The sequence below is a fragment of the Chiroxiphia lanceolata genome, chromosome 3, assembly GCF_009829145.1.
Source record: "Chiroxiphia lanceolata isolate bChiLan1 chromosome 3, bChiLan1.pri, whole genome shotgun sequence".
Taxonomy (NCBI): Eukaryota; Metazoa; Chordata; class Aves; order Passeriformes; family Pipridae; genus Chiroxiphia; species Chiroxiphia lanceolata.
Window position 1 is genome coordinate 80,448,364 of NC_045639.1, and position 18,596 is coordinate 80,466,959.

The 18,596-nt window shown below is 42.7% G+C and overlaps 1 protein-coding gene across 2 annotated transcripts; it reads right to left on the minus strand.

Annotated features, from left to right (window-relative positions):
• Positions 1–367: 367 nt before the first annotated feature.
• SLC35A1 (solute carrier family 35 member A1) lies at positions 368–18,204 on the minus strand. Of its 2 annotated transcripts, none has more exons than XM_032681945.1 (8): positions 18,074–18,204; positions 14,807–14,984; positions 9,957–10,116; positions 9,413–9,565; positions 7,994–8,060; positions 3,743–3,919; positions 3,227–3,361; positions 368–1,297 (listed from the first exon to the last, which is right to left on the minus strand). In XM_032681945.1, exons 1-8 carry the CDS (start codon positions 18,162–18,164, stop codon positions 1,167–1,169), a joined length of 1,092 nt encoding a protein of 363 aa, XP_032537836.1. In that variant the 5' UTR covers positions 18,165–18,204; the 3' UTR covers positions 368–1,166. The 2 variants fall into 2 exon arrangements, with proteins under 2 accessions (XP_032537836.1, XP_032537837.1); XM_032681946.1 differs by lacking the exon at positions 18,074–18,204 and adding an exon at positions 17,594–17,688.
• Positions 18,205–18,596: the final 392 nt, after the last annotated feature.

Genomic DNA, 18,596 nt, shown 5'->3' on the forward strand with positions numbered 1-18,596 from the left:
CCACAGAAGCCTCAATTCCCAGGAGTGGCACTGTGGTGGCTCCTCTAACACATGGACCAGCTGGCAAAAGGCAGAGGGGAGCATCCTCTCCCACCAGAACAGAATTTAAGCATGTTTGTTACTGCTGTGTGTAACATGCCCCACTTTCAAGTAAAACCCAGCTGGTTAACTCATGTCTGAAGGAATCTAGCCAAGAGTATAAACTTGGTCACATTTTGACTCCACTATGAATGACAACAAGCTGCCCAAATGCACCAAAGTCACTTCTCCCTCACTGTAGAGCTGCAGTTTCTGGACAGCCTTAGAAGATGAGGGAGGAGGTTGAAATTACATGGTTGGCAATAATAAATTAATTCAAAGCCTAACATGCATTACAGGAACTCTTTTCAAGCATCACTGTGTGCACAGAAATGTTTAGAGAGAAAATGTACTGACAAAAATCTTTTGACTTGTTCATACTTAAGCCAAAAATACAGGAATACATGCAAACTTTCCCCTGTACAACACATAGAAGATCCCTCTACCAGCTACAGGAGGTATAAAAAACATTTGAAAAGTGAAAGGAAATCTACAACTTCATAGAAACACTTGTCTTTCACTGTGACTTTATAAACTATACAGCATGTGTTACCTCTAATCACTCCTAGGTAAGTGATGCTCAGAGCATGATTATTCCCAGTAGAGTTGTGTTGTCTCGTACCTATCACCTAGAAGAAAAACTTTTCCTGTCATTAATCAAACTACAGTTGCCAAGTATTTTAAGAGAAAATGCTGGCAGTAATTGCTCTTTTTAATAGTTTTTTTTATGAAGCTTTCAGGCATTTCTGCCCTCGAAGGGCAAGACAGTTTATCAAATGCACAAAGGACCAATTTGCCTCCATTATAAACATTATATACAATTGAGTGATCAGCTCCTTCATTGAATTTTCCTTGTAAATGAGACTCTTCATTGTCGATGTGAATGAAGAATACCTTCCATAAAAAAACCAGGCAACTCCTCAGATGCAGTGTAGCCTCAGTATCAACCACTGGAAACTCCACATATAACTTTTGCTTTTAGTCTGTCCCACTTAAACCATTTCATGACTAGCTTAAGGCTAATTTTTAAAAAAAGTCAAGTTTTTTTTAAAGTCTGTTTTTTCTTTTGTCCATTTTTATGGACAATGTCACACAGTAGCAAGTCTCTCTTTTGAGCTCTTAATCTCTGAGGTCTGGATTTTTGTGGTGTCTTGTCGAGGTAATCCATGGAGGTAAATAGAAATACACACCAGGAGAGCACCCACAGAGAAGGTAACAGCTGAAAGGAGACAAAATAGTTTAAATAAACACATTCATATAAGCAGAAACCTTCAGCAAGCTATGTAAGTTATGACGATATCTGAATGACAGACAGTATTGAAGTTACTCTAAACAGAACAACAGGCTATTAATACACAGCATCTAGCTTTATCCTCTGCCACTGGGAACTCTTGAGTGTTTACAATCCCCACACTATTCCAATTAGTCTCATATCAGCAAGAACATAGTGATGGTCATAAAAGCAAGAGTGAAGCATCTCCTGCAGTTCCAGGTGCCACCTGGACAGGCTTATGTTACAATAAACTTAGTGATAAAAAAACAGTGGATGTGATAAAGTAACCCGTGATAAAACATCTTATTTGCCTCTCCACATCAGGCAAAGCATCACCAGCCGGTGAAGGAAGGTGACTGTTCCGCTCTGCTCTGCACTGGTGAGGCCTCACCTTGAATACTGGGTGCAGTTTTGGGCACCACAATATAAGAAAGATATTAAACTATTGGGGAGTGTCCAAAGGAGGGTAATGAAAATGGTGAAGGGCCTTGAGGGGAAGCTGTATGAGAAGTGGCTGAGGTCACTTGGTCTGTTAAGCCTGGAGAAGAGGAGATTGAGGGGAGACCTCATTGCAGTCTACAACTTCCTCATGAGGGGAAGAAGAGGGGTAGACACTGATCTCTTCTCTGTGGTGACCAGTGACAGGACCCAAGGGAATGGCCTGATGTTGTGTCAGAGGAGGTTTGAGTTGGATACTAGAAAGAGGTTCTTCACCCGGAGGGTGGTTGGGCACTGGAACAGGCTCCTGAGGGAAGTGGTCACAGCACCAAGCCTGACAGAGTTCAAGAGGCGTTTGGACAATGCTCTCAGGCACATGGTGTGACTCTTGGGGATGGTCCTGTGCAGGGCTAGGAACTGGACTTGATGATCCTTGTGGGTCCCTTCCAACTCAGCATATTCTGTAATTCTGTGATTTAGATGGGGTTAAGAAACACTTTAATGAGACTTTCACAGAAAGGTCACTAGTCCAGGTTTGATTTGTGTCAACCATGAAGAAAATGCTCTGCCCAAGTGAGCTTTTAAAACAAGGTGGGGTTTTTTTTCCATCCCTTGCTTCATGGTGCTCTTTTTCAGCCAAACACTAATGGTTTCCTCCTTATGCAAACTTTCCTTAAGTTTTGTCTCACTAATACTACATCAGAAAGCTAGTTTTTCCACCATGTTGCAACGCCATCTTTGCGTTAAGGTAGAAAAGTAAGCAATACCCACAACTAAACAGTGAAGGACTGAGTGGAAGATACTGGGCACAGTACCAGACAGAGGCTTGATCAGGGAGAAAATCCTTTGTAGTTGTAGAACAGCCCAGAGCAATCTGCTGTTTCCTCTCACAAAAAATTCACTACATCAGTCACGACTCCAGCTGCTGCTCAACTTGCTCTCATATGGTGGTGTCCACAGCAAACGGGGAAGGTAAAAGCTAACACAGTAGTGGGTGTAACTTAACAGGGATGTGTAAAGCACTTGAAGAAAGAGCTGAGGAACTGATTTGGCAGTGGCTGTACTAAACCCAACAAGAAATGATAACTTAGCAACAGCAGTCCCAGGTAAACAGCTATATCACACATTAAACTGCATCACAAAGTGATGCATCAATAAAGCTCTTTAAACTAGAAAGAAACTTTCTGAAATTGCAGCTGCTTCTGAAAGAATAAACCATGAATGCTTTTGGAAGTATAGGATCATCAGGCATCTTGTGCAAACAGAACAGGGATGATGGTGCATTAGTGTAGAGGTGTTCTGGAGAAGACTTGGAAGTTAAAACCAGGACAACTGAGAGGAGGCAAAAACACTGGCTTTGGTATGAACTGTGCACAGGGGGTTGGGCAGGCAGGAAACATGCACATGCTGTCAAATCAACGGCAAAAAAGCACTTACTTATCTGGAGGCCAAAGAGGATGACTGATGCCACAGTAGAGAGAACAATGGCTGCTGCTGCAGAAAAGCCTTTCATAATGTTATCTGTGTACTTAACCACGACCGAAGTGTAGATGCCACCTACGCTGGCAAGAACTGGGAAGCAGATAATGTGTTACTATTAGTACAGGTGCAGTAGGTCACTCTTGACATTATGCATTTTACTCCACCAGTGTGCTCTTTTTGTTTGGGCTACACTGGTGATTTAATGCAGTGGAATGGGATGTCTACATGGCATCCAGTAAATCAGACATGACTCATTTAAAGATGATCTACCGCTAATCAGTTATTTAGACTGCTGTTTCAGCACAATTTTAAGCTGAGTGAATAATTTCCAAGAAAATTATACTTTTAAATAAAATCCCTCAAAACACAGGAGACGGTGTCAGACTGAATTTGTAGCTTCCTGTAATCGGTTATATCATTGTTAAAAAAGAAAAACAGTGTATCAAGATTCTAAAACCACAAGATACTTACAGATGACAAACCAGACGTAGTATGTATAGCCATAGAAAAACCCTTTCTCCATAACTTGGGCTCCGTCTGACATGTACACACCGACTAAAGTCACTACAATCCCAGATAAGTACAGCTGAATGTTCCTCACCCATAAGGAAGTATCTGAACTCTTTAAGACCTTCTCAAAATAAACTCCTGAAAAAAAACCCAAACAAAAGGCAAAAACATTTCAGTGAGACCAAGTGCCATCCTTAAATATTCGTGCTTTAGTACATTTTAAAACCAGACAAGAGTACTGGAATCAACTTGTCCTACAGACTGATGAGTTTCACAGAAGTTCCCAGTGCCGAGGACCCAACACATCCTGCTAAAATCTGTCTTCTATAAGAGGATCATTATAATGGGTATGTAACATGAAAAATAGAATCTGTTTCTCTTTACAGATGTAACAATGAACCTTATGGACCATCGAGGCCACTACTCATTTATGTTTGATGTGCCAGGCTTCTGGCCAGCAGTTTCTTCTGCACAATTCTATACTAGAAAAAAAAGCATTTTACCTTGGCACTCATTATTTTAATAATGAGATAAAATAATAATAATAATAATGGGATAAAATATCTATGTATTTCAGTAAGATGAAGAACTTTTTTTCCTCTCCACTGGGATGCTTTGCAGTGTGGTGGTAAAACACTCCCCGTCCCCCATGCCAGGGCTGCACTATGATCTCAGAAATGCTTGTTAGGCCTCGGCCTTGATGAACAGCACCTGAGCTGAGCTCCTCTTGAGCTTATCAGAAACACTGTCTGTTCCCAGGAACTAGTGCTGTCTAACGAGCTCCTGTTTTTTAATGAACAGCCCTGGAAACTTAGGGCAATTTTAGAGCACAGTAATCTCCCTCTGAGCAGGACACCTTTCAGAGCTACCAAACTCCCAAGTTTGCCATACTGGGAGGACCATCGCCGAATGCCAACGATGGATCCTGGGCTGATACCCCCACTCCTCGAGGCTCAACCCTTCGCCTGCTGAGAAGATGCAAAGGCATCCAACATGAGTACTTCACTGAACCAAAGGGAAGTTTTTTCACAGGTGAATACCTTGTACAAACTCCTTTAGGTCTGTATGAGTGTGAATATCCTATAGTAAATGTACTATGAATGTTGCTCTCTTAGACTCTCAAGTACTTTAGATTTGTAAGCAAGTTAGGCCTATAAGTGAGTTACTGTTGTGCTTACAGTTAACTCTATAGAATCTGTCGTTAAATCGTTTAAATTAGGCCATAAAGTTTAAGTGCAGTTAAAACCTTTAGGCCTAAACCATTGGTTAAATCTGGGGCTAAGTTTGGCAAGGGGCACACTTTGAACCTTGTGACCCAACGGGAGGGTGTCCCTCATTCCTTTTTATCCTTACACTTTCCCTTCTTTACCTTTTTTCCATCCCCAGTCTCCATGTAGATAATTTTAGCTTGATTTTAGTTTCAGATTGATTGATTTTAGTCCAGTTTTTCTCTGTGTGCTTTAACCACCTAGTAAGCAGTAGAGTGAGCCTTGCCAACAAAATTTGTCGCGCTTTTACTTTTCTGTTAAACCTGCTTTTACTGATATCGTTGCCAGTGATTCTTTGAGCAAACAACCTAAATCACTCATTCATTACAAGCAGGAAAAAACTAAAACAGGGAGGGGGGGGACGATGGACTGGCTATATTACCTCGGTGCCGAAACTGAAAATTCCTCAGAAGCCTTGTGCTTGCAGAGCACTTGGCAGCGTTGTTCTGAAACCACAGCTTCAGGGGTCTACAAGAGCAAATCAAAACCGAGGCCTTCTGCTAATTGAAACTACAAAGTGGTTTTGAGGAGGTGGAATTCATTTTAATATAAAGCTCTAGTTCATGATACCAGGCTGATGATACTATTATTTTTATGTTTTTGCATTATTGAAATTCCTCACTTTTTCATTATTCCACTATGTCAGACTAAAAGGCTGACATTTGACAAGGCCATCACTACCTGCTTTTTTAACCACTGTTCACCCACCAGAGCTCTGCAAATCTCTGGAATTTCCTGCCCATTGCAAAACAGACAGAGCAGTTCACAGGACTCAGATCTTCTCAGCCAGTTCCATGACCTTTTGGTGAGAGCCCTACTGACTAAACATTTACTGCTATCAATATCACCCAGGATCCTTCATACAATATGAGACAAGAATATGGAACAAACAAAGGTGGCACAAAGACGTATGAGTTAGAAGCCCTAGGCACACAGTCACCCTGAAACCCCCAAGTTAGCTTCAAGTCTTGCTATTCGATTTTATTAATGAAAAATGCAATTTATAATTTAATACAGTATAGTGAATATTTATGGTGAATAAATTAGAGAGCAGATCTATATTTCAGGAGTTCAAATAATAAAAATCCCAAGAAAATATGATATTATCTCATAAGAATATAAATTTTTGAAACAACAAACTAGTATTGTTAATAACTGCAGTCCTTAATAAAACCCACAATAATTATCCTGAGATTTCTGCCACTCTGAGAAGACCCACAGAGCACAATCAGGTATAATCAATGTAACAGAAATTTGGCTTGAGTATGAACCATACTTGTAAAATTTCTAAACTAAGAAAACAGTAAGCAAACGAATAAACTATGCTTTCAGATTTCTGAATATACATAGAATTCACTCCACTAGGCAAGATGAAGGAAAGAATGGGGGCTGTTTAGGCTGTTTTAAGTCACAAAGGATTTGCCATTAAATATCTGTCCAATGCTGTTATAAGCATTGTTGGGGGCCTTGATACTTGGAAATTATCACAAGATCAACAGTTTGAAGGAAAAACTTCTCTTCCATCTCTGAGGGTCAAAACCACACAACTTTTTTTGATTTCACTGGAATAATAAAACCCACTTAACATGGCCAGGCCAGAAACTGAAGGCCTAATGCCAAAAGAACTGCTTCATGTGAGCGTGGGAAGAAAGAAGAAGAAAAGAATTTGAATAGGATTTAGGTTTTCAACATATAAAGCCCCAAGGGCACAGGGAGCTCTGCAGATGAAATATACTGTCCCTCCCAGCTGCCCCTGAGCTTCAGCTGTTAGCAAGGAAACACACAGGCTGCAATCCCTTTGCAGAAGAAAGCCCTGAGTGTCTCAAGCTGCCTGCATCAGCCTTTCAATGCTCTGAATTTGCAGACCTCTAGAAGCACAGCTGTTGACCTGCGTTATCGGAGAAAGCGGGAGAGCTTTGGGAGACTCTGAAGGCTCCACTGTGAATGCTGTATTGTCTTGTGGCTTGGAAGCATCTATTTAAATGAGGAAATTTATAACTTTCCAGGAGAAGTTGATTGAGCTCTACACAGCTTTATTTAGTATTTCTGCTTCAAAGTACCCGTTTCAGTGAAAAGACAGCAAACAAAAATGACTCTCTACTCCTTCTGCCAACCAGAATGTTTTCCACGAGTAATGAGCATTTATGCACAGCACAAGATTATTCTTGCAGGATTTTACAGTACTAGAGGTGGGTAATAGTACCTTGCTTTCTTACAGAGGGAGAGGGGAGGATCCAGTTTACAGCCAGTGAAATACGCCCCTGTGAGTCAAATGTCAAATTAAGTAGTAATTTGCATTTCCTTGTTTCTGAGCACCAGCTCACTTGTTCTCAAGTTTTGGTATCTTTTTCCAGAAGCCAGAGAAAAAGCTACCCTGAGGGGAAACGCTGGTTGTAGAACAAAACAAAAATAAAGAAAACCAAAATCCTTCATGGAGTTTATCCAGGCTTCCTCCTACTCATCTACCTCTCTGCCTTACTCATGCTCCCTCTGCATCTCAGTTAGATTTACCACCTACAGGACTATGGCAAAGTTTATTTTGAGGCTGAGCTGGTGCAAGAACTGAGTGAGGAGCTCAGTTCCCCTTGTAAAAAAAATGCAAGTATTTTGTGTGTTTGTAAAGCAAACATCAATTAATTGTACAGAGTCATTATGGATGTTCCCTACAGTGTTATTCTAAGCATTTGAAAGACACTTTCACTTGCAAACCAGCCTTCTCAGTTGTATCATCTAAAACCAATAGTACATGTTCATAGTCATTTGCTTGCCACCGAGAATAATCATGTCATGAATCTGTCACAATTACTGCAAGCAGAAGATAATTATGGGCAGAGAGGATAAACTAATCCACAAAGACAGTTAACGAACACGGAATGTTCTGGTTTGAACCTTGTGAGTTCTCCAGTCCTTTTGATGTAACCCAGGTACAGAAATAATACTATACCTGCAAATCCTGAACACAATACAGCCACAGCAATCGCTCCGAACCCTAGCCATGGATTCTGCTCCACCTGCAACACCAACCATTATTTTAAAAAGGATACAACACTTCGGTAATTTACAATAATCGATTCCAGGGTGCCATGGTTTAGCTCCAGCCAGCAACTAAGCACCATGTAGCCCCTCACTAATTCCCCCAAACCATCATGGTGGGGAGGAGAATTGAAAACCAAAGGTAAACTTTGTGGGTTGATATAAGAACAGTTTAATAATTATATAAAAATAATATATAGTTATAATTCTAATAGCAACAAAATGAGAGAGAGAGATAAAACCCAAGGAAATCAAGTGGTGCACAAGACAATTACTCATCACCTCCTGACTGATCCCCAGGCCATCCCAAGCAGCAATTGGCCCCTACTGGACAAGTCCATCAGTTTATATACTGGGCATGATACTGCATGGTATGGAATAGCCCTTTGGGCAGTTTAGGTCGGCTGTCCTGGCCACGCTCCTTCATGGCTTCTTGTGTCCCTGCTCACTGGCAGAGCAGGAGACACTGAAATGTCCTTGACTTTGGGTAAGAACTACTTAGACACAACTGGAACATCAGTGTGCTACCAGCATGATTCTCAAACTAAATCCAAAACACAGCATTGAACCAGCTGCTAAGAAGAAAATTAACTGTATCCCAGCTAAAACCAGGACACAGAGCTACGCTGTTAGGCACAGCAAAACTATTAGCATTTCACTGCAGTATAAGATGTACTTGCTTATCGAGGGCTGTCCTTCAGAGGACCTCGGTGCAGCTATGTGGCATTTCATTTTCTATGGGTACTCTTGCAGTGCTCAGAGGCACCCTCAACTCAGCTGTGACCAATATTCCCAGCAGCATGACCTGCCTTTCCCACTAATACCAAAGAAACAGGAGACACTTGTTTCTTCCCAGAATGGGATTAGGTCAGTGCCTCTGAAGGGTGTGTTTAAATGACATACCCACACAGCACTGGAGTTTCTCTCCTAATTCCGCCCAGTGCTTTGATTCCAAGTTCTCTGCTCCAACAATTACAAAGTTACCAGGGCCAACTGCTGGAAACAATCTATTACTCAGACACCCCTAGGACGGTGCCTTAGACTGATTATGATGACTGTGGTAATTAATACTAATTGTAGCAATCAGTTGCCTTTCCAACAAGTGAGACCAGAGCAATACCACAAGCCTGCCTGAACTGGCACACCATAAATGTGAAAGCCAGTGATCAAACTAGTGGATATGTTGTACCTGAAGTGGCTTGAAATAGGAAACAGATACCGCTGTGTGGAATGCAAGAAACTCTACCTTCATCCCAGCTGCTGTCAAGTGAAATACAAGGTACAGATGAAGTTTATTCTCCATCTGATGAGGCAAAATACAAACTCTTACCTGTACTTTTGTAGCCTGAGCAGGTTTCCACTGAACAAGGGTAACACCACCGCACAGCATGAACACAGAGAACCACTGCAACTTACTGAGGGTACGGTTCAGCATCAGGACTGTACATAAAGCTGTACAAGGGATCTTCAACTGGTACGTCACCTAAAGAAGACAGGAATGTAGTGTAGAGGATGTGGTTTTATAAACTCCTCCAAAACAAGAAAATAAAATAGAAAATTTAACTAAAGAATGACCATTATATTCCATTATATTCATTATATTCCATTATATTCATTGAATTCCTACAGATCCTTGGGGTTTTGTACCAGTTTTGCCAATTACAACAAAGTGAATTTGAAATGACTCTAGCAGTGAGCGGTTAGCTCAGGAAACCAGAGCTCTACAGCAGAGTGCATTCTCTGAATATAACAAAGCATGGTTTGGCTTTTAACAGTGAGGCTAAAGAGAATACTGTGTGCCAGGCACATGTGCCTCATGAACCAGTAAAGAGAAATGTATTTACAGATCAGTTACTGACAGAAATGTGTATTACCTGGTAGACTGCTGCATCCAAGTTGCTAAGAGCCACAAACGCCATATTGTTTTGAAGAGCATACACCAAAGATGGAACACTTAATTTTAGCAATTCTGTAGGACTTCCAAATACATTTTCTTTTAAAGATGCTATTAACCTTGCCAGACTTCCAGTTTCTCTGCAAAATATAATATTAGCATAAGAGAGGGCTCTCTTAAACTGGTATTTTAAAACAGAAATCAAATCAATGAATCCGTTGGGAAGGCTGAAAATGTGTTCTCAACAATCAGTTGTACCTTCTGCTCATTAAAAAAAAATTAACTGGCAAAAACCCAGTGAGGTTCTCAGTAAGTAGAAAACCCTGAAGGTGAGGAAGACATTCTGGAATCAGAAGTTAGATCCATTAATGTGTTATAAAGTAAAAAACCACAATGAATACTGTAACAGTAAGTTACTAAACGCAGTGGGTCAATATAGGCAGTGGAACAGAAGGATATTGTTTGTATCTCCCCTTTTTAATTGGCTATATTGTGTGTGATGTCAAATGTCCATGATTTTCCAGATCCCCTTTAAACGGGGCCTCACAGTACAGCCAAAAAGGATTGTACCATTCCACAGTACTCTGCTGGAAACACCTCTCATTCCTCAGGCAGCCATGGGCTCCTCTTCTCACATGTGCTGTGGGAGATGCTGGACCAGCACCAGCACACACGTGAAGAGGTCTGGCGGGGCATGTGGTGGCCCTGTGGCCTTGCATTTCACATAACTCCTTCAGGTAACTACAGTGTGTGAAAGAGCAGGCAATGGGAAAGAATATATTGCTTCTTGCTGCTGTCCCTATTTGTGGTTTGCTACCAAGGTTTTATATCAGACCTCTGCATTCCTAGTTCTCCCTTATCATTTGTACATCAATCTGGTATTTGCTGCTTACTTGTCACTGCTGCTCCAGTCCTCTCCCCAGTTCTCTGCAAGTCCCATGGCCCCCCTTTCCAATCTTCTCTTGCTTGGCCACTAACAAATACCAACATCCAAAATCACTCCTGTCCTCACACAGGCCTCTCAACTTGCAACCTGTACTGCTCTTAAATTTAACTCTCTTTGTGCTTCTATTGCACACAGATATGAACAAATAGCTCACAACCTCCTTAGCACTCCAGAAGCCCAATTTCCCATACTTCAGCAATAAAGAATAACACATGTCTAATAACCACCATCTTCACTTTAGTTTTTGAGAAAGCTATCTAATAGCTCATCTGTGCAGTGGATGTGCTTTCTGAAGCATGCACTTATCAAGAATCTCCAACTGTAAGTTGAATTCAGTACAAAGATCATGCAGATATAGATTTAAATCTACTCGATCAAAAAAGAATTCAAAATAAGTCTCCATGTACAGCTGATAATGCAAAATAAGGTGCCCAAAGAGGTACACTGCAATATCAGATATGAAAATAAAAAATTATCTAGTTTGAATTCAGCATTCTTGAAGTTGGTCTAGATTTCAATTTAAAAACATAGTCAATTTTCTTTGTAGAATGGTTCAGGTTGGAAGAAAAAGGACCATAAAGATCATCTAGTTCCAATCCCTCTGCCATGGGCAGGGACTCCTTTCACTAGACCAGGTTGCTCAGAGCCCTATCCAACCTGGCCTTGAACACTTCTAGATGCCCACCACATCTCTGGGCAACCTGTTTCAGAGCCTCACCACCCCCACAATAAAGAATTTTTTCCTAATATCTAATCTAAACCTACCCTCTCTCAGTTTAAAGCCACCACCCCTTTCATAAATTCATTACCCCGTACCTAAAGCCGATTCATGGGTATGAATAGGTGAGAGATACTAATAACAATCTGTTCTGCAACAGAAACATGCATTTGTTAGAAAAGGTGAAGTTAAAATTAGAGTTTGCAAATCAGCTCTACGTTTCTTCATCCATTGCTAAGCAATTATGTACCAGATAAGAATGTAGAAAGTGTTATTACCTGATGGTGAGCAGGACTTTAAGTACAATAAATTGAGAGTACAGTTGAGTTAACAACTAACACAGCCTAAACTATCATAAATTTCTCTTTTGAAAGACAATCTTTTGGCATTCATCCATTCAGTGTGCCTTCTGGGATATACCTTAAAATAAATAAAGTGAAGGCATCATGTAATAATGTGTAAGAAAACAAATTCTGCAGAACAGTGCAAGAGTTGTACTCCAGTATCCTGCATACTGCAGTTATCCATGCTGGTGGTTTCAGAAAGAACAGGTACCCACTCAAATGTATCCTGCTGTACAGAAAAAACAGATGACTCTTCTGACAGGTTATTACACTACAAAGGCACCTTGCCTTGGGTGAGACAAATTGGTTAGGATTTAAAACTGAAGGAAGCTGTAAAGGAGACATAGAAGGAAACTATGCTGGAATTGGTGCTGTTCAGCATATTCATAAGTGGTCTAAAAACTAGGTTACTAGGAAATTGGCAAAGTTTGCTAGTAATACTCAATTATATGTGATATCCAAAAGGAAACTTTCAATAGTTGCCAAAGAGTCCCTCACTACACTAAGCAAAAATCACCAGATCCTTTGCCATCTGAGAAACAGCTCAGTTACCTGGACAGCAAAGAAGAGCATCTGGACCCACCAGCATGCAGGATATCCTACTGGGAAGAGGTGAACACGGCCTGATGAACAGTGTCTGCTGGTGCCCATCACCATCTCAACTATGGAAAGAAAAACCCCACTACTGACCAGATCAGAATAGATATTATAACCTCTGAACAACTCAGTGAATCAGATTCTTCCCATTTTAATTGGTAAACAAAGCTCGGTTGTCAATAAATAAGAAAGAACCATAGGAAATGACAACCCTAAATACAGAACCATCTCTAATCTAGCTATGGGTACCTGTTAAAATTACGAGAGTAGCTCTCTGCTGATGCCAGCTCAAGGTTTAGCTGTGTTGAGTGAAATCAGCAAAATGCTACAAATCCTCAGGAAAAGAACCAAGGCCAAGAGTAAAAGCACCTTCACCCCTCTGCCTAATGCCACAGCATGTTCCCATCCTGAATACAAGCATGCTCTGGATTCTGTTTCAAAAGGGATGTAACTATACTGGAAATGCTGTAGGGATGGGTACTAGGATTATCACAGTAAAATTAAAGTAAGACTCCTGGCTCAGAAAATAAATGAGTGAAGAAAACACAGATCTGTAGAGATATGAAAAGCTAAATGAAGGAGGAAAGATTATTCATGACACCTGTCAACACAAGACAACAGAGTCCAGTGAAACTGCTAGATAAGGTGTTTATTAAAAAGTACTTTTTCATATAGCATGTAACTAAATTGCAAAAGTCACTTCACAGATACAGTAGGGACTAGCATTTCAAAAATAAACTGGACAATCACACAGAGCACAGGATTGTTGGTACTACAGCCACAGTGCACACAGCATCCAGGATGGGCACTCCATAAGCTTCTGCCACCAGTTAAGGAAAGCTCAGCCTGTGCTTCCCTGTTGTCTACACTTCTGTTCTAAGCATCCTCTGCTGACTGCTGCCAAAGGGAGAATGATGGGCTACATGGATTTTTGGCTCTGCAGGGCTGTTCTAAAAACATAAACAAAACAGACTTCTTTCTGAGTTAAAAGTAATTTTGATTTTAATTATTTCAAGCAAAAAGACTGTTTGTACAAACCCTTAACAAAAGGGATAGCTTACATTGCTGAACTAGGCCTCTCTGCTATACTGTAAATAGCCTGGGGCCCAAGTACACAAGATTTGACAAATTATACACACAGGTGAGGCTACCAAATGCCACCCACAGGTCCCTCACCATCGGGAAAGACAGGCTGCTATAGTCTCCAGAGAGCAGGTGTGATCCACACTGGTCACAACAGTGAGAACCACAGCACAACCACGTGTCAGCAGAGATGCTTCTGCCAGCATTTTGTGCTGACAGAGTGAGAAGCCCAGGGTGCATAAAAATAGAAATTTGCCACTGCTCACACTTGTCTTTTCTAACACCTTCCATTTAACGAAAGGTTAAACAAAAGACAGTTTGCCACAGCTGCTTTACCAAATTCAGATATTGTCTCACCACTAAAGCAAATAAAATGCCATTTGGATATTAAGTTGAAAATATCTGATGAAGATTTGAAGTACATCATGAGATTTCATGTTCCTCTAGCATATAACAGCCAGACTTCTGATGTACCAAAAGCCACAACAAAACAGGCAGAGAAGCTAAAAGAACAAATTCTACCACAATGGCAAGAACCGGGCTTTTGGACCAGTCCTGAATATAAAGAGTCTTCCTAGGAAGGATGTAGCACAGGGAAGCAGAGAGAAAACACAGCAGACTGATGGCCTCTCTACTTCGGATGCTTACGCATGGACTAAGGTTCTAGTTCTTGGCAGCAGTCTGGGATTACAGAAACTAATATTTTCTGTCCACAGTCTTTCAGCACTGGTTTGCCAGATTAATAGAGACAGCAAAATATCTGTCCATAACATTGTTTGGGAAAATTTTTGAGTAGGAACTTTAAAATTTTATGTAACTCAACAGATAATGGCTCACACTCCAACTTTCATCTACACCAACATTTTAAAGACCCAAAAGATTGTGGATAATTCATGCTGACGTTTTGAACCGATTCCAAAGCATACAAAAATAGAAAATATGCAGAAAGGACACACCTGAATATTGTGCTGTTTGCAAAGCAGTTTCAGTTGAGGAGGTCACTAACCCATTCTGAAATTACCCTTCCACAGCAGTGATTATCCAGCCACATTCTCAGCTGTATCTGCACTTTAGTACCCGAGAAGCTGAGGCTAGAAGCAAGGACCTGTTTTCAAAGTACTGATTAGCATTCCCACACTTACTTAGCCAAGATGCCCACACTCAAGAACAACTTGATAACTTCAGTGATGCACACGGCCGTCGTTGAAAAGTAGAGTTCTGTCTCCACTGTCCTCGTGTACCGCAGCGCGACCGTGTACGTGGCAGCCACCAGGGTCATCACTGTGAGGCAGTACAGCTTGAACAGTAAGCTGACATTTTCTGAAAGAAAACAGAGATGACAGCTCAGCATGGCCGTCATTTTAATTTAAGAACTGAAACGGGGGGAGGGCTGTAACAAACACGTACTTTGGCAGCATACAATAACTACAATGTTGGGAAACACTTCCCGTTAAAAAGTTTTAGTTAAATTTTAAAGCCTTCTCAAAGAAGCTTGTATAGGAATTCCAAGTGTTTGAAAATAAGATGCTCTCTTCCCTTCTAGAAAAATTAATCATACATTAATATCTATCTAATAGTAATCAAAAAGTGTTTCTGTGCTTTCCTGCTCTTTAGCTGACAGCAGGAGCTCGTTCTGAAATGGCAGCTGATCCTCTCCACGTAATATACTGATGTCTGACAGAGAACTGGCAGATAAGCAAAAGCAAAGAGAGAGGAAACGTTCAGTATCAGCAAAGAAGGGAATCAGTCTAGCAAATCTTAACAATTAAGGTAGCATTTCCTTCAGCCCTATTTTCCACCTAAGTTAATAAAGGAAGAGTTTTGGTCAGAATGGTGATGGGACTTTACACAAAGGGCTTTCTTGAAAAACTCACTGTGGAAAACACTAAGGTTATGGTTACTTGAGTAAACTAAACCACATAAGGACTATGTATCACCTGCATTATCCCCTCTGCCTTCCCCACTGCTATACTCCTACAACAGTAGCAATTCTTGTAACTGTTTTGCCCTCAGCCAACAACTATCCTGCAAAATTTGGGAGTTAGTCTGTCCTAGGTCTACTGGCACACAGCAGTTTTTCATATGAGACTCCTCTGAGGCCTGAGAGTTCCATTGGGTAGATACAGCCAGGCTATGCCAGTTCAGTCCCACATCAGAGAATGGCTAATCCTGCATCTGAACCAAGAGAGAGAGGAAAGAGCACGACTTCAAACGGACTTCTCTGCACAGAAGCACGACCACAACACATCAGCAAATGTGTGGCTTCTACAAAACTATCTTTCAAACTGGTTGATTATTCTTTGTTATGTTTGGCATCTGTCCTGTGGATGTTGGTCATTCAGCAGCACCTTTTGGGCCACTATCTGTTGTTTTCCAAACATCCTAAAAAAACTTACTTTAATTGCTGTAAGTTTATGCTCCTCTGCAGAACAGGGAATGAGCTACAAGATAAGAAGATTTGTAATAACGTTGCTCATTTAATATGGCAATGAGTTGCTGAATCCAGTGCAACCAGTGTTTTGGTTCGTGTTTCTTTCAAGCCAGCAATGTCTTCAATTGTGTAACATTTCTGCAAGGTACAGTTAATACCTGCTGCTGCTGCAATCATTTAAATTAGCTACTCCCTCATAGATAAAAATCTTACCCACGTCAGTAACCACTTTTAAAAGGTAGAGTCAATTAATTTTTGGACTAACAATGCTTAGAAGAGACTTACAAGCTGTAATCCAGTTTTTAAATTACATTTGGATTGTGGGGAGGGGCAGTGGGAATCCAAGGGCATAACAACCAGGAAATATAATTAACCCAGTCTAGTTTTACAAAAACGTATTTTCTAATGATGTTTTAGTGCTTACAGAAATCATATTAACTGTCTTTTGACACATGAACTAAAACTGAATTTAATCCCTGCCTATATTAACTACTATTTAAAAAAATAAATAAATGTCCCAATTTGGCAATGGTTTGCAAACTTAGGTAAACCAAATGCACAATTTGGACATAATGAATCTAGTATCTAGACTGGATAGTTCTAGCATTATGTGAAAAGGTATCTGCAGCTAGTTATCAGCTTCGACATTTCTCCAGCCTGGCTCACGTGTCTGCATCTCACCAGTGCAGCGCAGGGAAGAGAAGGAAAGCACCTTTGGGGCACTCATATCTTCTCCTGACAAATCTGAACTTATACCAGCCTAAAGAAAATAAGAGCTGAAAGAAGCTGTTGTTTCTTTCCCTGAAGATCCCACTTGGATGAAATGATTTCCAGCAAAAGGGACTAGACAGGTCAAAAGCCTCAGGGTATAAGCACGGGCCTCCCACACATCTCCACAGCTCATCTAACGGCTCCACCAGGGCTCCTGGGATGCAGCCAAGGCCAAGCCTGGCATAGGGAGCACAACTCTGCCTGGGCAGCTGGGGCGGTGGGTGCCTGGCACACACTGCAGGGATCCCTCCTGCTCCTCACCCTTCCCGGCCTCAAGAGCTGGAGAGCCCTGTGCAAGGCTCTCCATGGGGGAAACCAGTAGAGGGGCAGGCATTGCCTTCCTGATGGATTTAAGCTCTCCTGGCTTGCTGGAGGGTTCTGGCTTTGGGACCACCGGCGCTCTGGCCTCGTTGCATACAGAATCAGGGAGATTTACAGGATCAGCTGGGTTGGAAAAGACCTCTGAGATCATCGAGTCCAACTTGTGACCTAATACCATCATGTCAACTAGACCATGGCACTAAGTGCCACATCCAGTCTTTCCTTAAACACCTCCAGAGACAGTGATTCCACCACCTCCCTGGGCAACCATTCCAATGTCTAATCACCCTTTCTGTGAAGAAATTCCTCCTAATGTCCAGCCTAAGCATAGCCCAAGAGACACCTTGATCCGGCGGTGCCCGCAGGGTAGGAGCAGGGGATGTCCCTGCGCACTGACCACCTGCACCTCGGCATAAGCCCCAAACATGCTGCGCCACGTTCGGACTCTCCCGAAGCCGGAACCGGCGGCGGGGGAGACGCGGCTGCCGCTGATCCTGAAGGCGGAGGCGCCCGGGAGAGCCCCGAACGGGGAGCACCGGCGGCCCACACGCCGGGAAGCAGCGGCCCCACACTGCGGAGAGAAGCGGCTGGGCAGCGGGAGGAGAGCGGGGGGGCCGGGAAGGCAGGCGGGGAGAGCCCCTCCCCGGCGCGACCCCGCGCAGCCCTTTCCTTCCTCCCCCCGAGCCCGCGGTGGTGGCGCCCGGCGCCGCAGCCCGCAGTGGGGAGGACAGTTCCACTCCCTCTGGCGCGGGGGAGGCAGGGGGGAGCCGTCGGCGCGCGGGTCGCGTTTCCTCTTGCCAGGGGGTGGGAATTGTCCCCGTTCTCCGGCCCTGCCGCCCTCTGGGAGCCGCGGAACCCGCCGGGTGCCCCGCGCCGCCGCCCTCACCTTTCGGAGGCGACATGGTGCTCGCCGAAGGCGCCAGGACCGCCGGGCCGGAGCCGCCCGCCGTGCCCCGCCGCTCCTCCCATCGCACCATAGAGAGCGGAGCGGCCGCCCAGAGCGCCCCGCCGCCCGCGCCGCACCATCGAGTCGGCTCCCTCCCGCCTGGATATCCTGGGTACAATCCTGCTCCACCCGGCCTCTTTCGGAACTGTTTTATTGGCAGTAAACACCCAGGAGTCTCACACACGTATTTCTCATTGCCAAGCTCCTCGGTACCGGCACGTTTCTGCAGCGCCAGAACTGCGATGTCGGTTACAATTGTATTCCCCAATATTTTACAACGCTGCAGTTGCGGTTTTCTATTAAATAAAATATATTTATGGATTCTTGAAATCACGGAATCGTTAGGGTTGGAAGGGACCTCTGGAGATCATCCAGTCCAACCCCCCTCCAAAGGAAGGGTCACCTGGAGCAGGTGACACAGGAACACATCCATGTGGGGGTTTGAATGTCTCCTGAGAGGGAA